Raw genomic sequence first — 19,366 nt, 5'->3', positions numbered from 1 at the left:
TGTAAATCCCTGAAATAGAAATCTTGTAAGCAATAGATATCGGATGACTTGAAATGGGCTTTCAGCTTTGCCATTGACATGCTGTGATTTTTTGCAAGCCACAAGCAATTTTCTGATGTCTCCTGCAGTGCTGAGGACTCACAGAACCTCAAACACCAGCATGGCTTGTAAAGCCTTCACAGTGCCCACCTTCCTTTTCTTTAGGCCTCGCTTTCACTTTGATCACTTTGCAGAGACCTGTGAGGTGGAAAGCAGTATGTGGACACAGCATATTTTCACCGTTCAAACATCTGCTCCGTTGTGGATAACCATGTAAATGTGAATGGCATTGTCATCTGTATAGACACCATCTGGTTGTATTCTTGACTAGGACTAAGTCTTTGCAAGCTTTCACATGCAGACTCATTAATAGCCAATACTAAATGTTTTTAATATTTTTAGTATATTTTCAACTATGTTTTCTGGGCATGCAGTCTTCTAAATATACATCACCATGTGCGAGAAGAACAATATTGGCCCATTTGCCAGTGACAGATGCTTTCCATGCAGCGGGAAGAACTATTGCTCTCTCTGCTTCTCCTCACAGTCTGCCCCGTGGGATTTTTTGGCAAGTGGTGTGAGGAACAATGTGACTGCGTACACGGCTTGTCCTGCCACCATCAGACTGGAGCATGTCACTGTGAAAAGGGATGGAGAGGGAGGCACTGTGACAGACGTGAGTGTCTGCTGGGCATTTACGGAAGGAAGTTCAGGTCGGCATGTACCTTACTCCCAAATCCAGAGCTGATGACAGGATCCTTTCATTCCTGCATTGCTCTGTGGGGTTGGTTTGGGAGTGCTCATGGGAATGGGTGCAGCAGATCTATTGGAGGGAGTAACTTTGCAGTGTCCTGCCACTGTTGCAGCTTGCTTGCCTGGCCGCTATGGTGTGGCCTGTGCCCAGAGGTGCCGGTGTCCCATGGGTACACCCTGCCATCACCTGACGGGTGAGTGCGGATGTCCTCCAGGATTCACTGGCTACAGCTGTGAGAAAAGTAAGTTTGTTATCAGAATACAAATACTTCCCTTGTAAATTAATTAAGAAGCTTATTTCTTAAATAAAAGCCTGATATAATGCCTGAAGAGGGAGGAAGCACCAACCTCACAGCAGTGAAGATGGACAAGCGCTGCTTGTCAGTCACACAAATGATTTGGCCACTTCTGACCCCTGTGCCTGGCCCAGTTTGGGCTGCCGGGTTTGCCCCCTCTAGGTTTGCAGCTCACAGGCTGGCAGGGAGAAGCTGGGGGCTAAACTTTATCAAAATAGGCTAAAGAGATGATTGCAGAGCCGAGCCCACAGCCATTACTCTGCCATGGGTAAAGCACCAGCTCTGCTTTCTGTTGGCCTTATCCCCATGAGAGACCATCTATTCCTGCTGTCAGAGCTCATGGAAATGTCATTACCTGTTTTTTCTTCAGTGTTGAGTTTGGCTGTCTGGAGCTGGCTTTGAAAATAGGCTTGTTCTGTTACCCCAGCTGCATAATTTTGACTTTGTTCTTCCTTACAATGTTTTGCCTAGCACTGCTTTAGCAAAAACAAAAACAACAACAGAAAAGAATTGAAAGAATTTACATTGGTGTCCCGTATCATCCACTAAAGGACTGTTAAATCCTGACCCACATCAGGGCAACTTAATGAAAGTGAAACACAAGAATTAGCTGTGGAATGTCCAAAACCTCTAGGCAATATGACTGTCAACAGGGCAAAAGAAACCTGCAAAGATGCCGGTGGTTCGGCAGCTTTGTAAGTTTAAACTCCCTACAAAAGGTAGAATGTCTTTGTACACATGCCTGGTCCCTTGTGAATTATGCTGTTTTAGTCAATTTTACCTGACATTTACCTATGATTTTTTCTAGTGACAAGAAAATTGTATCTGGCCCTTGACAGTTGGGCACAAATTGACTGAACGAAACAAAATCAAGCAGTGAAGTAACCCCCAAGTAAATGTAATAAATCCAAAGTCCCAGAGGAGAGCGTCATTTTGTAGGCAGGGCTTTTATTTAATAAATTTGAGCTTGAGCTTTGTTTGTGTGCTATATTTACTAAGACAAATTTAATTTATTGGTTTACATTTCCTCTTCCCCAAGCTTGTCCAGCAGGCACGTATGGCAAGAACTGTAACCAAGTATGTCAGTGCTCTGCTGAGAATGAAGAATGTCACCCAGTGACTGGCAACTGCATGTGCCGCCTGGGGTACTATGGGGCACGCTGCAATATCCGTGAGTATCTTTGTGGGCTGCACACTTTGTGAGCAAAGATCAAGTTAAGCAGAAGCATGTGCTAGCATTGAGTTCATCTGTGTCCGTACCTGCAGTGTTGACTCAGATAAATATAGATTAGGTATGAGAAGTAAGTTATATTATAAGAAGTAAGCATAGACTGGGATAAATTTACAATTATAAAAATACCTGTATTAATTGCAAGGGATTAATGGGGAAAAAAGTAAAAAAGGCTCATTTGCTAGCTAATTTCTTTCCAATTTCATGCCACGCTGAAGAATATCAATATCATTCTTGCATTGACACCTGAATACTGTGTAGCTCTTTCATTTCTAAATATCTAGGCCAAAATACTTCCCAAAATCTCTGCATGCTCAAGTAAGGACAAATGGTTATTAGAAAACACCAAGCTGCAATTGGCAATAAATCTAAGTGATTCATAAAGTCAGTTAAGTTGTAGGGCCTTCTGAGGAACAATCAAATTAAACAAATTGTTACTCAGGATTGAAAAATGGTGACTAGTGTAGAGGACAAATGCCAATTGGCCGAACACTCCATCATAAAAAATATTACCAGATCCACATGCTGCATGCTGGTATTTTAGGACATCTGTAAAGTTGTTTCTGGTGGAATGTGACAACTGATAAGAAACATATACCAAAGTATCCAATGAAAGAGACAGTTTATTACCTTTTTATTTACAACTTTAATTTTGTTTTTACTCCATGGCTTGTAAGTCTCATTTAAAAAAAGAAAAAAGCTGTGGACTTTCAAGCTCAGTCTTCCTGTCTTTGGCAAAAGCTCATTTTCTTTTCTTGGGAATCCAGTGTGGCTCTGTTTGGTTTGCTTGCTTTTTGGGGTGATATTTTGGATACAAAGGCCAGCTGCAATATATATGGTTCTAGTAAGGGTTAAACCTATGCTTTATTCCTTCAGTAGAAATAGGAAAGGGGCTTATTTAGAGATGGGCATTTATATTATCATCATGTCATCACAAATCATTCTTTAAAATATAAATGTAAATGTAAATATAAGGATTGATTCTATCCTCCTTTGTGCATCAGTTCTCACTGTGAGATCAAAATCAATCCTTCAACACCTAGGCTAGAGCCATCTGGATCCATTATACATTAGATTATAATAAATGTTATAGTAGAGTGGTAGTAGAGATCAACTTTTTAGCAGTATCATTTTAAAAGACTTAGTCATGGTTAGCCTATTACATTTATGTAGCAATCTTTCAGTAGTCATTACCTGTGCATATAGTACTAAATCTCTGTAGATTACAGTAAGTTATCAAGCTTGCTTAGGTCCTTAACATTTTATTTCAGAATTTTGAATTTTAAAGCAGAATTACATTGAAGTCCTGATATAAAAAGAAATTACTTACAAAATGAAGTCTGTGGTTCACTGCATTCAGAGGGGATTTTGCCACAGAATTCTCTGTAGCTAGGATTAAACCTACAGTGTATGAGACATGAGCCTTCATGGCATTGTGTTCTCTTTGATTCCAAAAATATGTAATATTTCATGGAGCAAATTCTTAATAAATACGGTTTTGTTAAATGTTTGCTGGAGAGGTAATGGAATAGTAGAGGTTCAGAGAGGGTGCATCTATGTGGGCTTTTTTTTTTTACCTATTCTTCCCTGTGCCACTGAGATTATTGCATAGACATAAAAGCTGATGGAAAGCATATTAAAAGTGAGTTATTTTTAGGTTTAGGTTAGTGGAGTGAGAGATTGTGGACCTGATTCTAAAGTGACTGTCTGATAATCAAGGACAGCTAGCATTACTTTGGCGGGAATATTGCATGTTCCCACAATCCTCACTACAGGGAGAAATAGGGCTGTTCCAGAATGAAGAAGCATTCGATATAATATTAAAAACAGCATAGGGAGGCGCTCCCAAAGACGTGAAATGGGCTTCAGTCCAGTCAACATGTGTCTGGATGCTGCTGGAAACGTTTTCTGGCAACCATTGCTATATTTGTAGTACTGTGAAAAAGAGTTCAAGAAAGTATCTATAAAAGGTGTAGTTGGCTGGGAAGTCGAATTTCCAGGAGCCAAGAGCAACGAGGCTTTCATGTTCTCAGATTTTGGAGTGAAGAGCTGAAACAGTCTCTTGGCAGGATCCAGAGGAAGCAGACAAACTAGCAATAAGGTTCCCATCAGTTGTCCATAACTCAGTGGACAGGCAGATCTACTTGAGTGAAGTTATGAGTAAAAAGCAGTAAGTGGTGGTGTAATGGATGAAAAAAACCATGCTATGTCTCTGTGACATTTACTGGGCTGGGTGAACTCTGAGCCAGAAAGACCTCACCAGCTTCACCTTCAGGCAGTAGGTAACAGGATGTTTCAGAACTGATTTTTTTGACAATGCAATTAATAACTGGTAGAGAAAAACCCCAGTGTATGCAGTTGGTATGCAAAGATTTAGGAGCTCTTGGTCATGCCAAACCCGCCCAAATCAGAAGGAAAAAATCAGGAAATGAGTTGTAAAATCTGGCTGCCACTCGTGCCGTTCTCAGAAAAACAAGTCAGATGCACAGGAAACTGTTAAATTAGAAAATGTCTTTATGAGATAACTGGTGGTTAGAGGCTAACCCTCTTTATGAAGACAGAACCTACTTAAATGGCAGGACACTCTGTAAATTACCCTAGCTACCTTCATAGAAGATCTACTACAAAATAGTAACAGATGAGATGGCCTTATTAATAATCTTGTGAACATCGCAGCTGATGCGTTTGCCCTGCTTGTGCTGCTCCCTGTTGAACCGAAATAAATAAAATGCTGCAAGGGTAAATAAATTTGTAAGGGGGGAGTTACTGCATCCCTTTCAATAATGGAGCAGCTCTTGCTAGTGTTGAGCTGAGGAACAGCTCTGAGGGCTTTGCCAGGGAGAAGCAACATGCTTAGGACTGTGGGAAACAGAAACAAAGAGAAAAGCCAAATGATGACTGAAAGGAGAGGGAGGAGAACAGGAGAAACTCACCGAGAGTCCAATTGAATCATTGAATCTATTGAATCATTGAATCTGGGTGTGTTCTTAACTTTATGTCTTGGTGTAAATGAAATAGATGTTGCAGGGCTCACTCCTGCATGCCGGGGTTTGCACATGAAACAGATTTTATGTACAGACAGATGAAGCACTGATGACAAAGTATTCAGAGAAGCCATGTTTGAGAAGGGCTGGGGTAAATATCTGCATGGTATAAAAGTGTGTATGTGCTTACTTCTTATGATCTGCTATCCTGATTCAAGGAGAAGCCAATTTTCAGTTTTATTTTAAAAGACATCCCTTTAAAGCTTCATCATAAGCTCTCCCTCTCTATTGAATAGTTCAAAATATCCAGAGATTTCACTAGCTGCTTAGAGCATGCTTTCATGTCTTCAGAAAAGAGAGAAAAAAATATATGAAGTTACTTACGCACAGATTGAGAGAGATCTGTTGCTTGGAGACGTGTGCAAATATATATTCAACCAGATTTCCAAATTAACCATACCCTTTCCGTTTTCCAAGGGAAGAGAAGGACGGAGCAAAGAAATAACATGTGATTGTAGTAGCACTAGTGTAACAGTTCAAATATGATCATGTGGCTCTAAAAGCACTAGTTTCTCCCTATTCCAATACAGTGAAAAAATTTAATAACCCACATCTCCAAAGTTCAGTGATGGCACACTGGAGGCAACCCTGTCAGACACAGGCACGTGCTTAGCAATTCTGCCCACCTCTCCCTCCGTTCTGTGCTCCATGCCTCCAAAGAGTATCTCGAGGACATGAGCTAAGCATGGCAGATGCATTCATGTCTCCCTGATCTTGTATTCAGTGCTCCGTCAACATTAGCTGTCCAAAAAGAAACCAGAAATGCTTGCTACCACCTCAAAAACCTCTTCATGGACAGCTTGTTGCCATGTAACCCTGGTTTAGCAATCCATCGATGTTTCTTCTGGTTAATATGAAATACATCTGCTTTGTGATTTTAGTCAGAGAATTTTCTGGCTTTTCATTTAAACCATCTCTCTCCTGTAATCTATCTTCTGAGAAGGTGTATTCTGAAATTTCATGTTATTGTCATGTGTGCAGTTTCATCATCCTCCATGCACAGCACTAGATGTGCCAGGGCAATGCCAACTTCAGTTTGGAGAGAAGGAGTAGATTATAGGGAAAAGAAACTTTCTACAACTTAAACATCTTTAAAAGGTGATACCTGCCCCAGTATTCATAACTGGTCAGCTAAAATAACTGCTAAAATAGGCAGAGATGGACAAAGGCTTTTCACCACCTCAGACAAAGTATGCTGTCACTGCTCAAAGGAAGAGGGACCAGGGCCCCATGTCTCCATCTCCGCCATAGGAGGGAAAGGGTGAACAGGTTGATTTAGAACAGAAATGAAAGAGGAAAACTTCTGAAGAAGTGAGCTTGCATTTCTTGCTGCTGTCACATATGAAGAATGGGAGGAACAGACAGAGCCAGGAGTAGTCAGACTGGGATCAGTGGCAGCAGTTGTTTCAACTCTTCAGGGGTTTGCCATTGCAAGTCAGTGCTGCCTTGCTGCCCAATGGACTGTATTGCCTGAGGCAGCCATCTGCTCGTCAGTGCCTCCTCCTGGCCCTCTGGATGTGAATAGAGTTAGGAAATGAAAAACTTTATTTTGATTGAAAGTAACAAAAGTGATTATGACATGAAATGCAAAGGGCTCAATAGCACATAGCCTAATTGCTGTTTTGTTCTTTTAAAATAGGGTGTCCAAAAGGTACTTATGGTTCAAACTGCCAAAACCTCTGTAAATGTATGAATGGAGGCCATTGCGACCCCACGTCAGGAACTTGTGATTGCACACCTGGTTTCATTGGAGCTGACTGTAGTAAAAGTAAGCCAACATTCATGTTCTGCTTCTTTCAAGAAACAGCAGAAAGAGTAATCTGCATAAGAGCTTGTCAGTAGAAAAACAGACAGATTCCAGCTACTCCTTCTTGAATTGTAAATCAGGATTCCAGCTTTGTAAAAAATCTCTTGCAAAATATTTTCCCTCTCTTCTGCATGTGTAGAAGCAAGGACACTCGTCCCAGGATTACAACCTGCTTGCCCAAATCTATTTCTAAAGCCAGCTCAGCATGAATTGTTCAACTTCTTTCTTCCTGTCTAAAATTTCTAGGTTCAGAAATTAGCTCAAATATTTTGCTTCACACTGTGCTGCCATTAGTTTCAATAAATGGGAAAAAGATCAAGTTTTGTCATGGCAAAACTGGTAAAAACTCCATGGCAACTCTACTTTTACTTCTCTATTTCAGAGCTAAATAGCATGGCTTTCTGTGCTATTTCCAAAGCTACGTTCTCCGTGAAGTTCTCTTCAACTTATTCGCAGAAGGGCAGTGTTTTAATGTTTAGTAGTCTATAGCTTTGTTCTTCAGCATAGGACAGCATCAATATTAAGGAAAGAAGGACTTGTCAGAAGTCTTTAGCTGGAAGGATGAGCAGCTGATATTCCAGTTGTACACTCACCTTTTTGGTAGGAAACCTACTAAATGTTCCATGTGAAGCCATGGGTTATATTTATAACCTTAAGTAAAGTTTTAGAGAATGAAGCAGTTGTGTCTTTGGATGGGGTTTGGTTTCATAGTTGTTGCTTTAAAGCACACTAACTGGAATAAAACCAAAGCTAACTCTAAGATCCTGCCTATGTTAAAAATGAAAACTGGCATTGGATGCCCAGGGTGTTTAACAAAAGAATGTGTTTCCTTCAGCTTGCCCTGAAAACCGATATGGGAAGGACTGCACCCTGTTCTGTGCATGTGGTAAAGGTCAGTGTGACCCACGCACTGGCAAGTGTACCTGTCCTCCCGGCCAAATGGGACCCAGCTGTCAGCAAGGTAACAAAGCAGGACCCAAGGTCATGTTGTCAGTTGATGACATACTTAGAACAACCAGCAAATAGGACTCAGCTCCAAACATTGTTTAGAAGTGTGTTTCCCTATGTCTTTGCTTGATAACACTGCAGTTTGCTGTACTCTGCCCCTGTCCCTCTCCGTTCCACCACCCTGCCTTCCTCCTGCCCACATCTCACCGCTTTGCTCCACCACGTTTGGTACCATTGCACCAGTTTCTCAAAAAAGCCAAAGCAACTCCTTTGAGAGACTGCAGTCCAAACAGAACATAAAGAAGGTGAAAAGGGTAGTTTGAACCACCTGACATGAGCAGTGTGAAGGAGCTGTGGATAGATGGGACTAAATTTAGAAGCAAATTGCTTTAGCTGAAAGAAATGAATGTCAGAGATTTGAAGAGGGCGAGTTGAGAGATGGGACAAAGGAAGGAGAAGAAAGGAAGTGGATATTGAGTTAAGCCAAGTGAGAAGTTACGGTGAGACAAAGTGTTTGGATGAAACTGCTAATAAGCATGGAGTAGAGCATCCCACAGCCCTCTGCAGACACAAGGCACTTGGGATACTCTGTGGGGAGCATGTGTTTGTATTTTTTCCCTGTCACCTTCATCCTTTTTTGGGATGCTAACACTTTTTTTTTCTTTTTTTTTTTTTTTCTTCAAACTTTGTTAATTCTCTGTAGTGTGTCCCCAGGGACAATATGGCCCCAACTGCCTCCTGACGTGTACCTGTCAGAACGGTGGTATCTGTGACCATGTGGATGGCAACTGCACTTGTGGGCTCGGCTGGACAGGAAAATCGTGTGAGAAAGGTAATTTTCTGCTTCAGTGATAGTGAATGTGTGCATTCAAGCAGGGGTTCCCGGTGTCTACAGATATAGACCCACAAAAGGGGACAGTTTTTGCTCAACTAGACTCCCTCCCAGCTGCATTCATGTCTTAGCTTCTGTGACACAGAACTGTCCCTAGTTAAAGCTTTAGGTCTTTTTTTTCAGAGACAGTTTTCTCCTGAGTCCTGTTCTGTAAGTTTTATAAATTCCTTTGCATGGACTCTTTCTTCTCATGTCCAACTTTTCCTATTATTTTGTTCCATGGCAACACTGTTTTGTATCTTCTTTCGTGTGCTCCACCAAGGTCAGCAGAATCCTACATCACCCTCCTCACTTGTTTTTCTCTTCCCTTTGACACTGGAGTGCAGGTGAACTTCCCATGTATTGACTTCCCTGCTAGTACAGTTCTGACAACATCTGTCAAAAGCAATTGAGATTGCCCCACTATTTCTCTCTTACTACTCCATGACAGCTTTTTCTTACACGAGACACAGCTCATTCAAATGTAATAAGCTCAGTTTTCTTTCCAGAAACCCTCCTGCCAGTCCTGAGTACAGTCTTTCCACATCTTTCCTTCTGTCCATCTCCCAGAAATCATTCTGCATTTCTCTGTTCCCATTTCTCTCTCTGTGTGAGTGATATCTGTATAGTTATGGATTTAAATGTTCAGGAAGCCATGAGTTTACTGGTATGAAACAAAAATCGTTCTGAGTTCACATTCAAGACAAATGTCACCATAACATTGTAACTGCCATGGTGCAATACACATTCCAGGCCCTGACTTACAGCCTTTCTGTTCCCGACATCTGTACAATATGTCCACCTCAACTCTGTACTTACCTTTTCCAGGAATTGGTCATTTTAAGGAAGTATGCCTATCTGAAGTGTCATATAGAAATTACACTTTTTTAGCAGCATTCTTTAATGTAGTTGTTTCACTTCGAACCTCAGGAGAAGACTCAGAGACCCATTTCACAGATATGTGTGTGCAGAGAGAAAAGGAATGATATTGATTAAATGGAGCCACTCACAGTGTGAATACCACTATGGACAGGCACTAAAAAATGCAGTTTACCAATAACTGGCTAACTTTGCATTGTGTAGGCCACCTGTGTTCACTTCTGTTTGTCCATTCCTTGAAATCTCTGTAATGACCCATAGGCTGCATTTGGGTTGCAGGGCCTCAGTAGGTCATGCAGGTGTCACCATGTGGAGCAGTAGGTTATGCGTGTATCTTACAGATGTGCTTAAGTTAAACAAACATCCCTGAAGACATCTTATAGGGGACTGTGTGTTATATCACTAGAAAGAGCTTCAAGGTTTATCTTTTGAGAGATATAACCCAATTATTGGAAAACTGAGTCTTGATTTCCCCAGCAGTGTGGTTTTGACTGTGTTTTGACTAGAAGTCGAAGACTCCTAATCAGGCATCCTTTTTCTAGTGATTAGATATGATGTTCTTTAAAGATCTTGTCTGACATTTGCAGAGTTATGAACCTTGATTATTTGGACTGCCACACTTATTTAAGTTGGTTTGCTCAGATTCACATTATCCCAGCAGTGGGAAGTGAACCTATGCAGAAATAATGTCTAGGTTAATTATATTGGCACAGTCGCTTTTGCATGACTTGACTTTCAGTAATTTGAGACATGTTTAGTTCTGTAAAAGCAGATATCTCATAATACATGGAAAGTCTTTTGCTATTCAGGAAGGAGAGATCCCCCAATTTTATTAGGAATTTGAATAGTCTGAACTCCAGCGGTAACACAGAGGAGGAAAAGTTTCATGTTCTCTTTCACACTTCCTAAGTGCCTAAAATAAATTATTGCTGTAGATTTAAAAAAAAAAAAAAAGATACCATTGATGCCATTTCCTGTGTGGCTTTACAATGTGGTGTGCGTTCAACATCAACTACGCTAATAGACAAATTTTAAAAGATGGACTGTAAAAAGCACAAGAAAATTGCTGTCTGAATGTCTATATAATAAAAAAAAAAAAAAAATCCTATCCAAGTATGTATACTTACTATACATCATACAATACATACAATACAGCATAGTTGTGCAGAAATGCTGCATCTTCATAACAAACGTTCTCCTTTGGTCTGTAAGTTATTGTACAAACTATCACATAAGAGCTTTTCTGGGTGAGGTCAGTGATTATTTTTGTTTGTTTGTCTGTTTTTCTGTCCGTGTTCTGCCAGCAGAATGTCTGCCAGGGAAGTATGGGTCTGGCTGTGTCTTGGACTGCTCATGCCAGCACAATGGCACCTGCGACAGGTTCACAGGCTGCTGCCGATGCCCTGAGGGTTACTATGGCCACTCATGTGAGCACAGTAAGTGGAGGCACCCTGGGTGCCCTGTTTTGCAAGTGATGGGTTGTGGCACTTCAGAGTAGTCACATAAACACCTTGCTATTTCAGTTGAAATTTTTGGGGTGTCCCAGATCACCCTGCTGCTCCAGATCTGAGTAACTTGCATATCTCTGATGCTGGGGCAAGTTTGAAAGCACCTGGCATTGTTAAGAGTTAATGGTAAATGTAATTTCTGTTGGCTCCCACGCGACGTAGCTGCGAATACAGAGAATTTTTAAGAGATGTATGTTTTTCTTCATAAACCATCCTCACTTGATACTTTAATTTTTTTCAGGGTGCCCCCTTGGGTTTTATGGGCTAAGCTGTCTTCACACATGTGCCTGTAAAAATGGAGCAAGCTGTGATGCGGTGACAGGACAATGCACTTGTCCTTTGGGTTATCAGGGTGTACACTGTGAAAAAGGTACTCATACTCTTCTGATGTAAAATTAAAAAAAAAAACCAAACCAAACCAAACCAGACCAAAAAAAAACCCAACAAACCCAAAACAAAACAAAAACCAAGCAACAAATCAACAAATGAAAAAAAAAAAACCCAAAACAAAAATAAAACTCATGAAGCTCCATGCCATTACTGAAATACTTGTTTGTTGAGAGCAACTTCTTCCATATTTTAAGGTTTACGAATATCATGAAATGTTAAATTTGGGATAGTTTACCTGTTATATAGCTGGGTGTCCTCTTTTTCTTATAAGTTAACTAATCTGGTTCTGATTAATATGGTGAAAGTCCTGGTCTCCGTGATGTCTTGCAGCAATGAGTTCCACATGTTTATTAAAAATAAGTCCTTTTTACTGATTCAAAATTTGCTTCTAAAACTCCAAATAAGATTATTAAATAGGTGCATGTCAGACCTGTTGAGTGTTACAGAATGGTCTTCAAGAGAGTTCTAATTAAAAATGAAAATAAGTGCCAGTTACATTTCTGGGACAGATTTACAGATACCTTTGATATGTTAGATTAGACAAACCCAACATAAGGAGAGTTTATAAGTATAAATATGCCTATTCCACTGTGTTGGATTCTTCATTAAACTTGGCATTTACACTAGCTTCAGTGGAGAGTTTATGGGCTTTCCTCTGAGACATCCCGGAAAATCTCCTCTGGCTTAATGTATGTCTTGCCATTCAAATATGTGTTTAAAAACACACTCTTGCTCTCAGGCTGTGACAGGGGCTGGTTTGGAGAGAGGTGCCAGCATCAGTGCGACTGCGGAGATGTTCCTTGTGATCCAGAGACTGGGAAGTGCCTCTGCCCGCCTGGGAAGACTGGAGAAAAATGTGACATTGGTAAGGGTAATATTTTCTGACTCTGTATAGTTAAACCAATCTGGCCTGTTGTCTAAGTGTATCTGTAAAAGGACATTTGCTGGTATTCAGGAACACATTGTTCATAGCAAATTACTCTTACAGATTACCGACAGCTTTATCAACAGGCTGTACCTCTTGATTTAGTCAATATTGAAATGGACACACTGATAAGAAAACTGTTCATGGGTCAGCTGTAAAATGTCATTTGCCTTGAGTTTTGGAGAGCACATGCTGGTGAAGAATATACCAAGAAGCTCACATCTCTGCAGATGTAGTGGGGAAGGAGGATCTGACTACAGTGTGTTTTGTCACATGGACATTTGTGACCCTTTTCAGACCAATGCAAAAGTATATCCAGCTCCAGGTTTGCTTCCCTGGGAAGGAGTCAGAATCCCTGTGGATGAGGCTAGCAGAGCTGTGGCAGCTATGCCTGCCTGTAGGATTCATCAGTAGTCCACGAACATTTAATCCAAATAAAATTTCTTCATTTGCAGCATATGCACTTGGGCTGTGTGTTTGGGAAATGGTTGCCTACAAGAGCAGAATTATTTTGTAGGTGAGAAAATTTTCCAGCAGGGAAGACTAGTCCCACCACTGTGTCCTGATCTCGGTGGCAGAACCGAGAGGCAGCAATGGCAGGCAATATTCTTGAGCTAAACTCACAGTTATGACGGAGTACATTTAAGGTAATAATTGGAGTAAAAGGAATTGCAGTGGTTTAAACAAGTGTAGGAAGAGATTTGTGATCTTAGTGCTGTGGCAAACAAGGTAAGAGGAGTGAACATCCATTGGAAATTCACACCAGGAACCATAATCATCCTGAGCCTCCAAGTCACAGTGGGGAAATATTATTTCTCCTTTTGTTCCAGGATAGGTCAGGAAGCAGCTTTAAACAGCCTGTTATTAATGCAGAGTAATTGCTGGGAGCTTAAGTGCCAGTGCAACCTGCAAAACTAAAATGGGAAAGGATTTGCTTCCCTCTCCACACTGTCCTGTGGTCAGAAACTGAACCCACCCATAGTGCAGGGGCTGCTCCAGTGGAGTGCATCAGCCACCCCCACAGCCAGCCTGGTACTGGATATCCAGGGGCCTTTCCAGCAACATTTTAGGCAAAAGTGGAACACAAGGGGGAAGCTCAGCACCAAAAATGCGAACCAAGCTTTTGTATCTTGCAAACTCTAGTAATCATTTTTATTTTTCTTAAATCATCTGGGGTAGCCCCCATCGGTGAAAAGCTGTTATGGGCTAGGTTTTATTTGCATTTTTATTTTCAATTAGGCTCAGTTCATCTGTGATATAACTGTGAGCAGCTGTGACTGTGCAGCAGCCATAAAGATAAAAGGCCTGATTTTAATTTGAACTCTGGTAGAGCACCCATTAAACAGGCAAAATGTTAATTAAAAAAAAAAAAGAGAGAGAGAATATAACAGACTTTTATGGGCGCTCTTTTTCTGTAGTAAATTAACATTGCAGACTTTCAAACAGATGTCTTAAATACACATTGTTATTAACATGAAAATGTGGTATTACATAAATTAAAATCAGGTCCAGAGGTGTTTGAGGCGACCTTTCCTCATAACATTTCCTAATTGAAAAGGCCAAGCTCTGAGCACACAGGGAGAGTTCTCCCATGTGTTGGGGCTGCAGCTGATGCAGGGTTTAGCCGCACTTTCATTTACCTAATGGTGCTTGTGTGAGAAAGCAAGCACTTTGATTATCTACAGTATTTTCTAGCGAGGTGAGGGAGAAAGGGCCGTTGTTTACAGTGTATTTAGCACCCTGCCTTGTGACCTGCTGCCAACTTTTCCTTCGTGCCTGTACTCTCACTGCATTAAAAAATTGCAGTGAGGATTTATCAGCCTAGGTATGAAATGTGTTTGTATTTGGAAGTGAGACATTTTGTGACTTTAATTTGCCAGGAGTCAAGTAATGGGTGTAAGACATAAAAGTGTGTGTAACATGGATTAATTTTTAATTCCCCATTCTTTGCGTGAAGGCTCTTTGCTGGCACACACTGTGACAGGCAAGCCACGCAGTGGAGAGATGCATGGATCCAGGATGCTGATGGTAACTTTCTTGAGTAGATCTCAAGATTTTTTCTGTTGGGCTGTCAACCCCTGTTTTTACACCAGTAATGATTTCCATTCTGGGAACTCTTTTAGGACAGCTGGGCTACAGTTTGGGCAGACGAAACTTAAAGATTGCAAAGCTTTCCAAGATGTCATGGTTTAATGTTACCAGATGTGTATAAGTAGCTTCCTGATCTCAGAGAACAGGGAGACTACTAGGGGAACATTCACCCTCTTTCAAATATTTCTGTTCTTCTAGAATGCAGGTCAGACCAGTACGGCCCAAACTGCTCCCTACGATGCCAGTGTGCCAACAAATCCCAGTGCAATCCGTACAATGGGAACTGCGTATGTCCAGCAACGTGGATGGGACCAACCTGCAAAGAAGGTAATGCAAGCTGGAGATGTGCAGCCTTTCTTAGTAGGAAAAATCACACATTGACCATGGTGGTGGGCAGTGAACCATTTGGATGAGTATCAACCCACCATGCAAACATGGTGCAGGATTCCTGAGGCTACCTCCAGCAAGGGTGTGCCAGAGTGTGGTACACTCTTCTATCACTGTTCTATGCCTGCCAGTATGAAATCTTGCCCTGAAATAGTTGATATCCACAGCCTCTGTAAAATTAATAAGGGGGCTTGCTTGCGGTACATGCCAGCATATTCACTGACTTTTTGTAAAGCTGTCAGGTTTTGAAGAGCATGGTGAGACACGATAAGACAGATAAGTAGACAAAACTTTGGAAAATAGATTTGGATTGATTTCTGAGTGTGCTCAAAAACTCATCACCCTATCACAAAAGGGTCTTGTTTTGGGTTCGTTTTTTCTGTTTGTTTGGTTTGGTTGGGGGTTTTTAGGTAATTTCTATTTTTAGCAAGGTATAGTACAGAGTGAAAGTTTCCTCCCACTTCTACTCTAATCACATCTGGCTTGATAGTGATACCATATAGTTCTGCATTTAGTTTAGGAAGTACCTCTCCATTTGAGAGATGTTTTACTGTGTTGCCTGCTCTTTGCCTGTGTGAGGAGGCCAGTGTAACTCAGTCGTCCACATTCTTTTGAAGAGCACCATTTATTGAATTATGTAAGTGTAAATTGTATAATCTTTATAATATTTCAGTATTATATTATACAGACCTGAAACTGTGTTTCTACTTAATTCTCTAGGTGGCCCTCCAAAGCTTCCTTTTTATGAAGAACAAACTCAAGAAAGAGGGAATATTTTTCCAAGAGCTCTACAACAGTAACATTTGGACTAATAAATGAACTGTTTTATATGCACAGATGGTATTTGAATTTGGATATGAAAACAGTTATTCAATTCAGCTTGAATTGTACTGAAGTATTCACACTTCTTATGGAAGACTACAGAGGCCATTTAGTAGCTGGTTCCTTTTAAAAAGTTGAATTTCTTTCATGTATTTATCCCTAGCTTCTTACCTCTCCATTAATCTGCTCTGGACATTCTTTCTGATATAATTCATTGTTTGAAAGCTTGGGCATTTTTTTAGTAAGACCAGCTCCTAAGAGTGTCAGGATAAGCAGTATGTAACATATTGACATGCAGTGAGCCACACCACATGTAAGTGGCTTTCTAAACCCAGTTGACAACCAGCGTGAAGTTTAACAAGCATTTCACAGATTATGAAGCCAGTATGGATTCACTGCAAAATGACATTGCACAGAAACTAGTGGGATTCACCAGGTTAATTCCTTTTTGAATAACATTGTATGTTCTAGAAAAGCATTCAGTCTAATTTTACGCCTGCAACTGAAGAAAAAGCCACCACAGTCCATGATCAGTTGTTAATTAATTTACGTACCGCATTTCTAGTGTGGATTGACTGATTGGAAAGGCTCCACCTAGATCTTGCTTACGTCTGAATCTGTCTTCCAAAGAGCATGGTGTCATCTGTCAGACTATTCTGGCTTTCTGCATCCTACCACCTTGTCAGTTGAGTTTCTTGGTGTTTTGTCAGGTCAAACTCTGCAGCAGTTCTCATCAAACAGTACCTGCTAACATAGAAAAGACTTTTATCTGGGATGGAGAAAGCAGACAGTAAGCAAGGATGGATGTTTAAAGATAATCTGTGTTCTTTATATAAAGGATTCTAATATGCACTTACTGCACAATACCTCAATTAAGTCAGCTTTAAAATGTCCTGATACCATTCAACAACTGCTGTTGGTCACTTAATAGAACAGAGACATTTTGGTGCTATTTTGTGTGTTTAGACACCTTATTCTTTAATATAGGACTATGTCATTATATAGAAATGTTTTCTATTTTAATATTCTGCATTAACCAGACTAAAACCTTTCAGAGTGCCTCTTTATACTACTTTTTAGGTTAGGAGTTACAAAATTTATATGGTAACCTTTTGAGTCTGGCTGTATCTGAAGTGCACTTATTAAAGGATATCAGGACCATGGGCTCAGTGGACAGGTATTACAGGCAGTACCAGGTCTTGGATTCATTCATACCACTGTTTGCACATCGTAACAAATTGCAACTCTGCAAGAAAAGATAATTGTCTTTGGAGAGACAAAGTGACAATACTTGATGCTAACCTGTGATTTTTAAAGATGATGATTGTTGTTGTAGTAGGATGATGAGAAGGTGAAGTAACAGTTTTAGCCCATGGTTCACCTCAGGTCTTAAATACATCTACAGTCAGTAACTGTCCAGTGAAAAAAAGCAACACTTGCTCACCTATGAGTCTAATTCAAACTGTGATCTGCCAAGAGCAGTACAAGTTTGGCTGGTATTTTTCAATGCTGGTCAAGGCTAATGCTGATCCCCTGTCATTTCCTCTTCAGAGTTGTGAATCACTGGAAACTTTACTCAATGTAAATATGACAAAATTGCTGTTGTCCCAAAACTAGTCAGAAGTGTGTGGTTCTCAGCAGGGCTTTACTATCAGCTGTGCCATTTTGAACGTTCTTTTGGAGGTGTGGTGACTTGGGTCTGATTCTACAATTATGTGAATTTGAGGCAATTTCACTAAACTGGAACTGATGAGGTAAATCTTGTGTGAGACAATTAGATATAATGCTAGCAACTGCTGAGGAAGAACAATCCAAGTTAAGCAATTGACATATTTTGTTCTTAACTGTGTGTTTACCACAGAGCCAAACTACAATGGTAATGAAAACATTGCATTATATTAACGATTTTCCATAGAAAAGACCTCTGGAGTTCCAGGCTTCTCTACAAAACACGGTCAACTTCAGAGTTGAATGGGGTTGCTCAGAGATCCTCCAGTTGGGTTCTGAGTGTCTCCAAGGATGAAGATCCCACCATCCCTTGAGCTTCTGTCCCAGCAAAAATTTCATGCTCATGATTTTTTTTTTTTTTTCCTTCCTGGTTTTTAATCAGAATTTACTAAGTTTCAACTTTAGTCCACTGCTTCTCATCCTTTCAGCATGCATCTCTGTTTGTCTTTATCTCATCTACAGCCCCCATGGGGTAGTTGACAACAATAATACCTCCCCTTGGTCTTCTCTCTTGAAGACTGAGCAAACCCTGCTCCCTCAGACCCACCTGTATCAGCCCAAATACCTTGATGGCCTTCCACTGTTCCAGTATGTCGGACATTTCAGTCTAGGGAAAGATGCCCAATGACCGATGTGGTTACTCAGCAGCTAATGCATAAACCCCAGAAATTACATTTTGCTGTTTGACAGCAGTTTATAAAATGGACTGTTTTTTTCTTATCTGTGTATACTGATCTGTGATTACAGCAGCTAATCAAAGAGGAAACCTTTCTCAAGCCACGGTATTTACATGTGTGTATACTTGTTTACATTTTCCACAGTACCTTGGTAATAGAACTGTAAATATATAGTATAAAGGAAAGAAAAGATTTTTTGTATTATGTATTTTTAAGGAATGTCATGATTTTTTAAGTACATGATGAAACACGTATTTTAAGTGACTGATACTGAGCCCATGCCAATGAATGAGAGGCCCAAGTAGATCTGCCTGGGAAATATTTCAGCAAACTTTTTATTTAAATCCAAAAATACCAATTCATACAAAACCATTCGCATGTAATAATCTTTTTTATTTATTCCTCCTTCAAAATACCTCTTGGCTTCTTTATGTTATTGCCTTGGGGAAAGAAGTTCATTTTAGTGCCATTAAATAGATCATTCTGATTGAGGGCTCAATATGACTTTTTCAGAGTACACTCATATAAAGGTAAAAATCAAAAATATTTCAAAAATATTAAAATATTAAGTTTGATTGGGTTTTGAACATTTTTTTCTTGGTTCTCTGTGAAGGTATTCACTTTTCACAAGGCAAGGAAAATGTTTACAGGATATTGTTTTCTAGAAGAGCCAAAACTTTATGTCATTTTCTATTAATTAAGGAAGTTTACTTGCTTGCAATCTCATTCATATGTTTTGATTCTGCTCCTTACTGCAGATTAACAAGAATACCTAATTCTGTGCCTGCAAAATAGTCTTTACTAGATAGCATGGACTGTTTTAATAGAAGGTCTACTAAAACAGCCTTTCCATAGGTTAATCTTGTGGCAAGTGAGTGCCGTTCCTACTAAAATAATACAGCTGCTCATTTGCTTCATCACATTCCAGTGAAAGACAGGCTGATACTGTCCTGAACATAGCACTGGAGCT

At 40.3% G+C, this 19,366-nt stretch overlaps 1 protein-coding gene across 1 annotated transcript in view; it reads left to right on the top strand.

The window, feature by feature from the left end:
- Nucleotides 1-16,814, top strand: part of LOC136011974 (multiple epidermal growth factor-like domains protein 6) — a 208,289-nt gene extending 191,475 nt beyond the window's left edge. Inside the window, exons 27-37 of the mRNA XM_065674625.1 lie at nt 587-715; nt 906-1,034; nt 2,128-2,259; nt 7,003-7,131; nt 8,006-8,131; nt 8,822-8,950; nt 11,173-11,304; nt 11,618-11,746; nt 12,506-12,631; nt 14,981-15,109; nt 15,890-16,814. Coding sequence (XP_065530697.1) covers nt 587-715; nt 906-1,034; nt 2,128-2,259; nt 7,003-7,131; nt 8,006-8,131; nt 8,822-8,950; nt 11,173-11,304; nt 11,618-11,746; nt 12,506-12,631; nt 14,981-15,109; nt 15,890-15,969 — 1,370 coding nt within the window. The 3' untranslated portion in view covers nt 15,970-16,814. The remainder of the gene's footprint in view (nt 1-586; nt 716-905; nt 1,035-2,127; nt 2,260-7,002; nt 7,132-8,005; nt 8,132-8,821; nt 8,951-11,172; nt 11,305-11,617; nt 11,747-12,505; nt 12,632-14,980; nt 15,110-15,889) is intronic.
- The last annotated feature ends 2,552 nt before the right edge of the window (nt 16,815-19,366 follow it).

Source organism: Lathamus discolor, chromosome 3, assembly GCF_037157495.1.
Source record: "Lathamus discolor isolate bLatDis1 chromosome 3, bLatDis1.hap1, whole genome shotgun sequence".
In the NCBI taxonomy this organism is placed as follows: Eukaryota; Metazoa; Chordata; class Aves; order Psittaciformes; family Psittacidae; genus Lathamus; species Lathamus discolor.
This window is presented reverse-complemented; position numbering and strand designations above follow the sequence as displayed.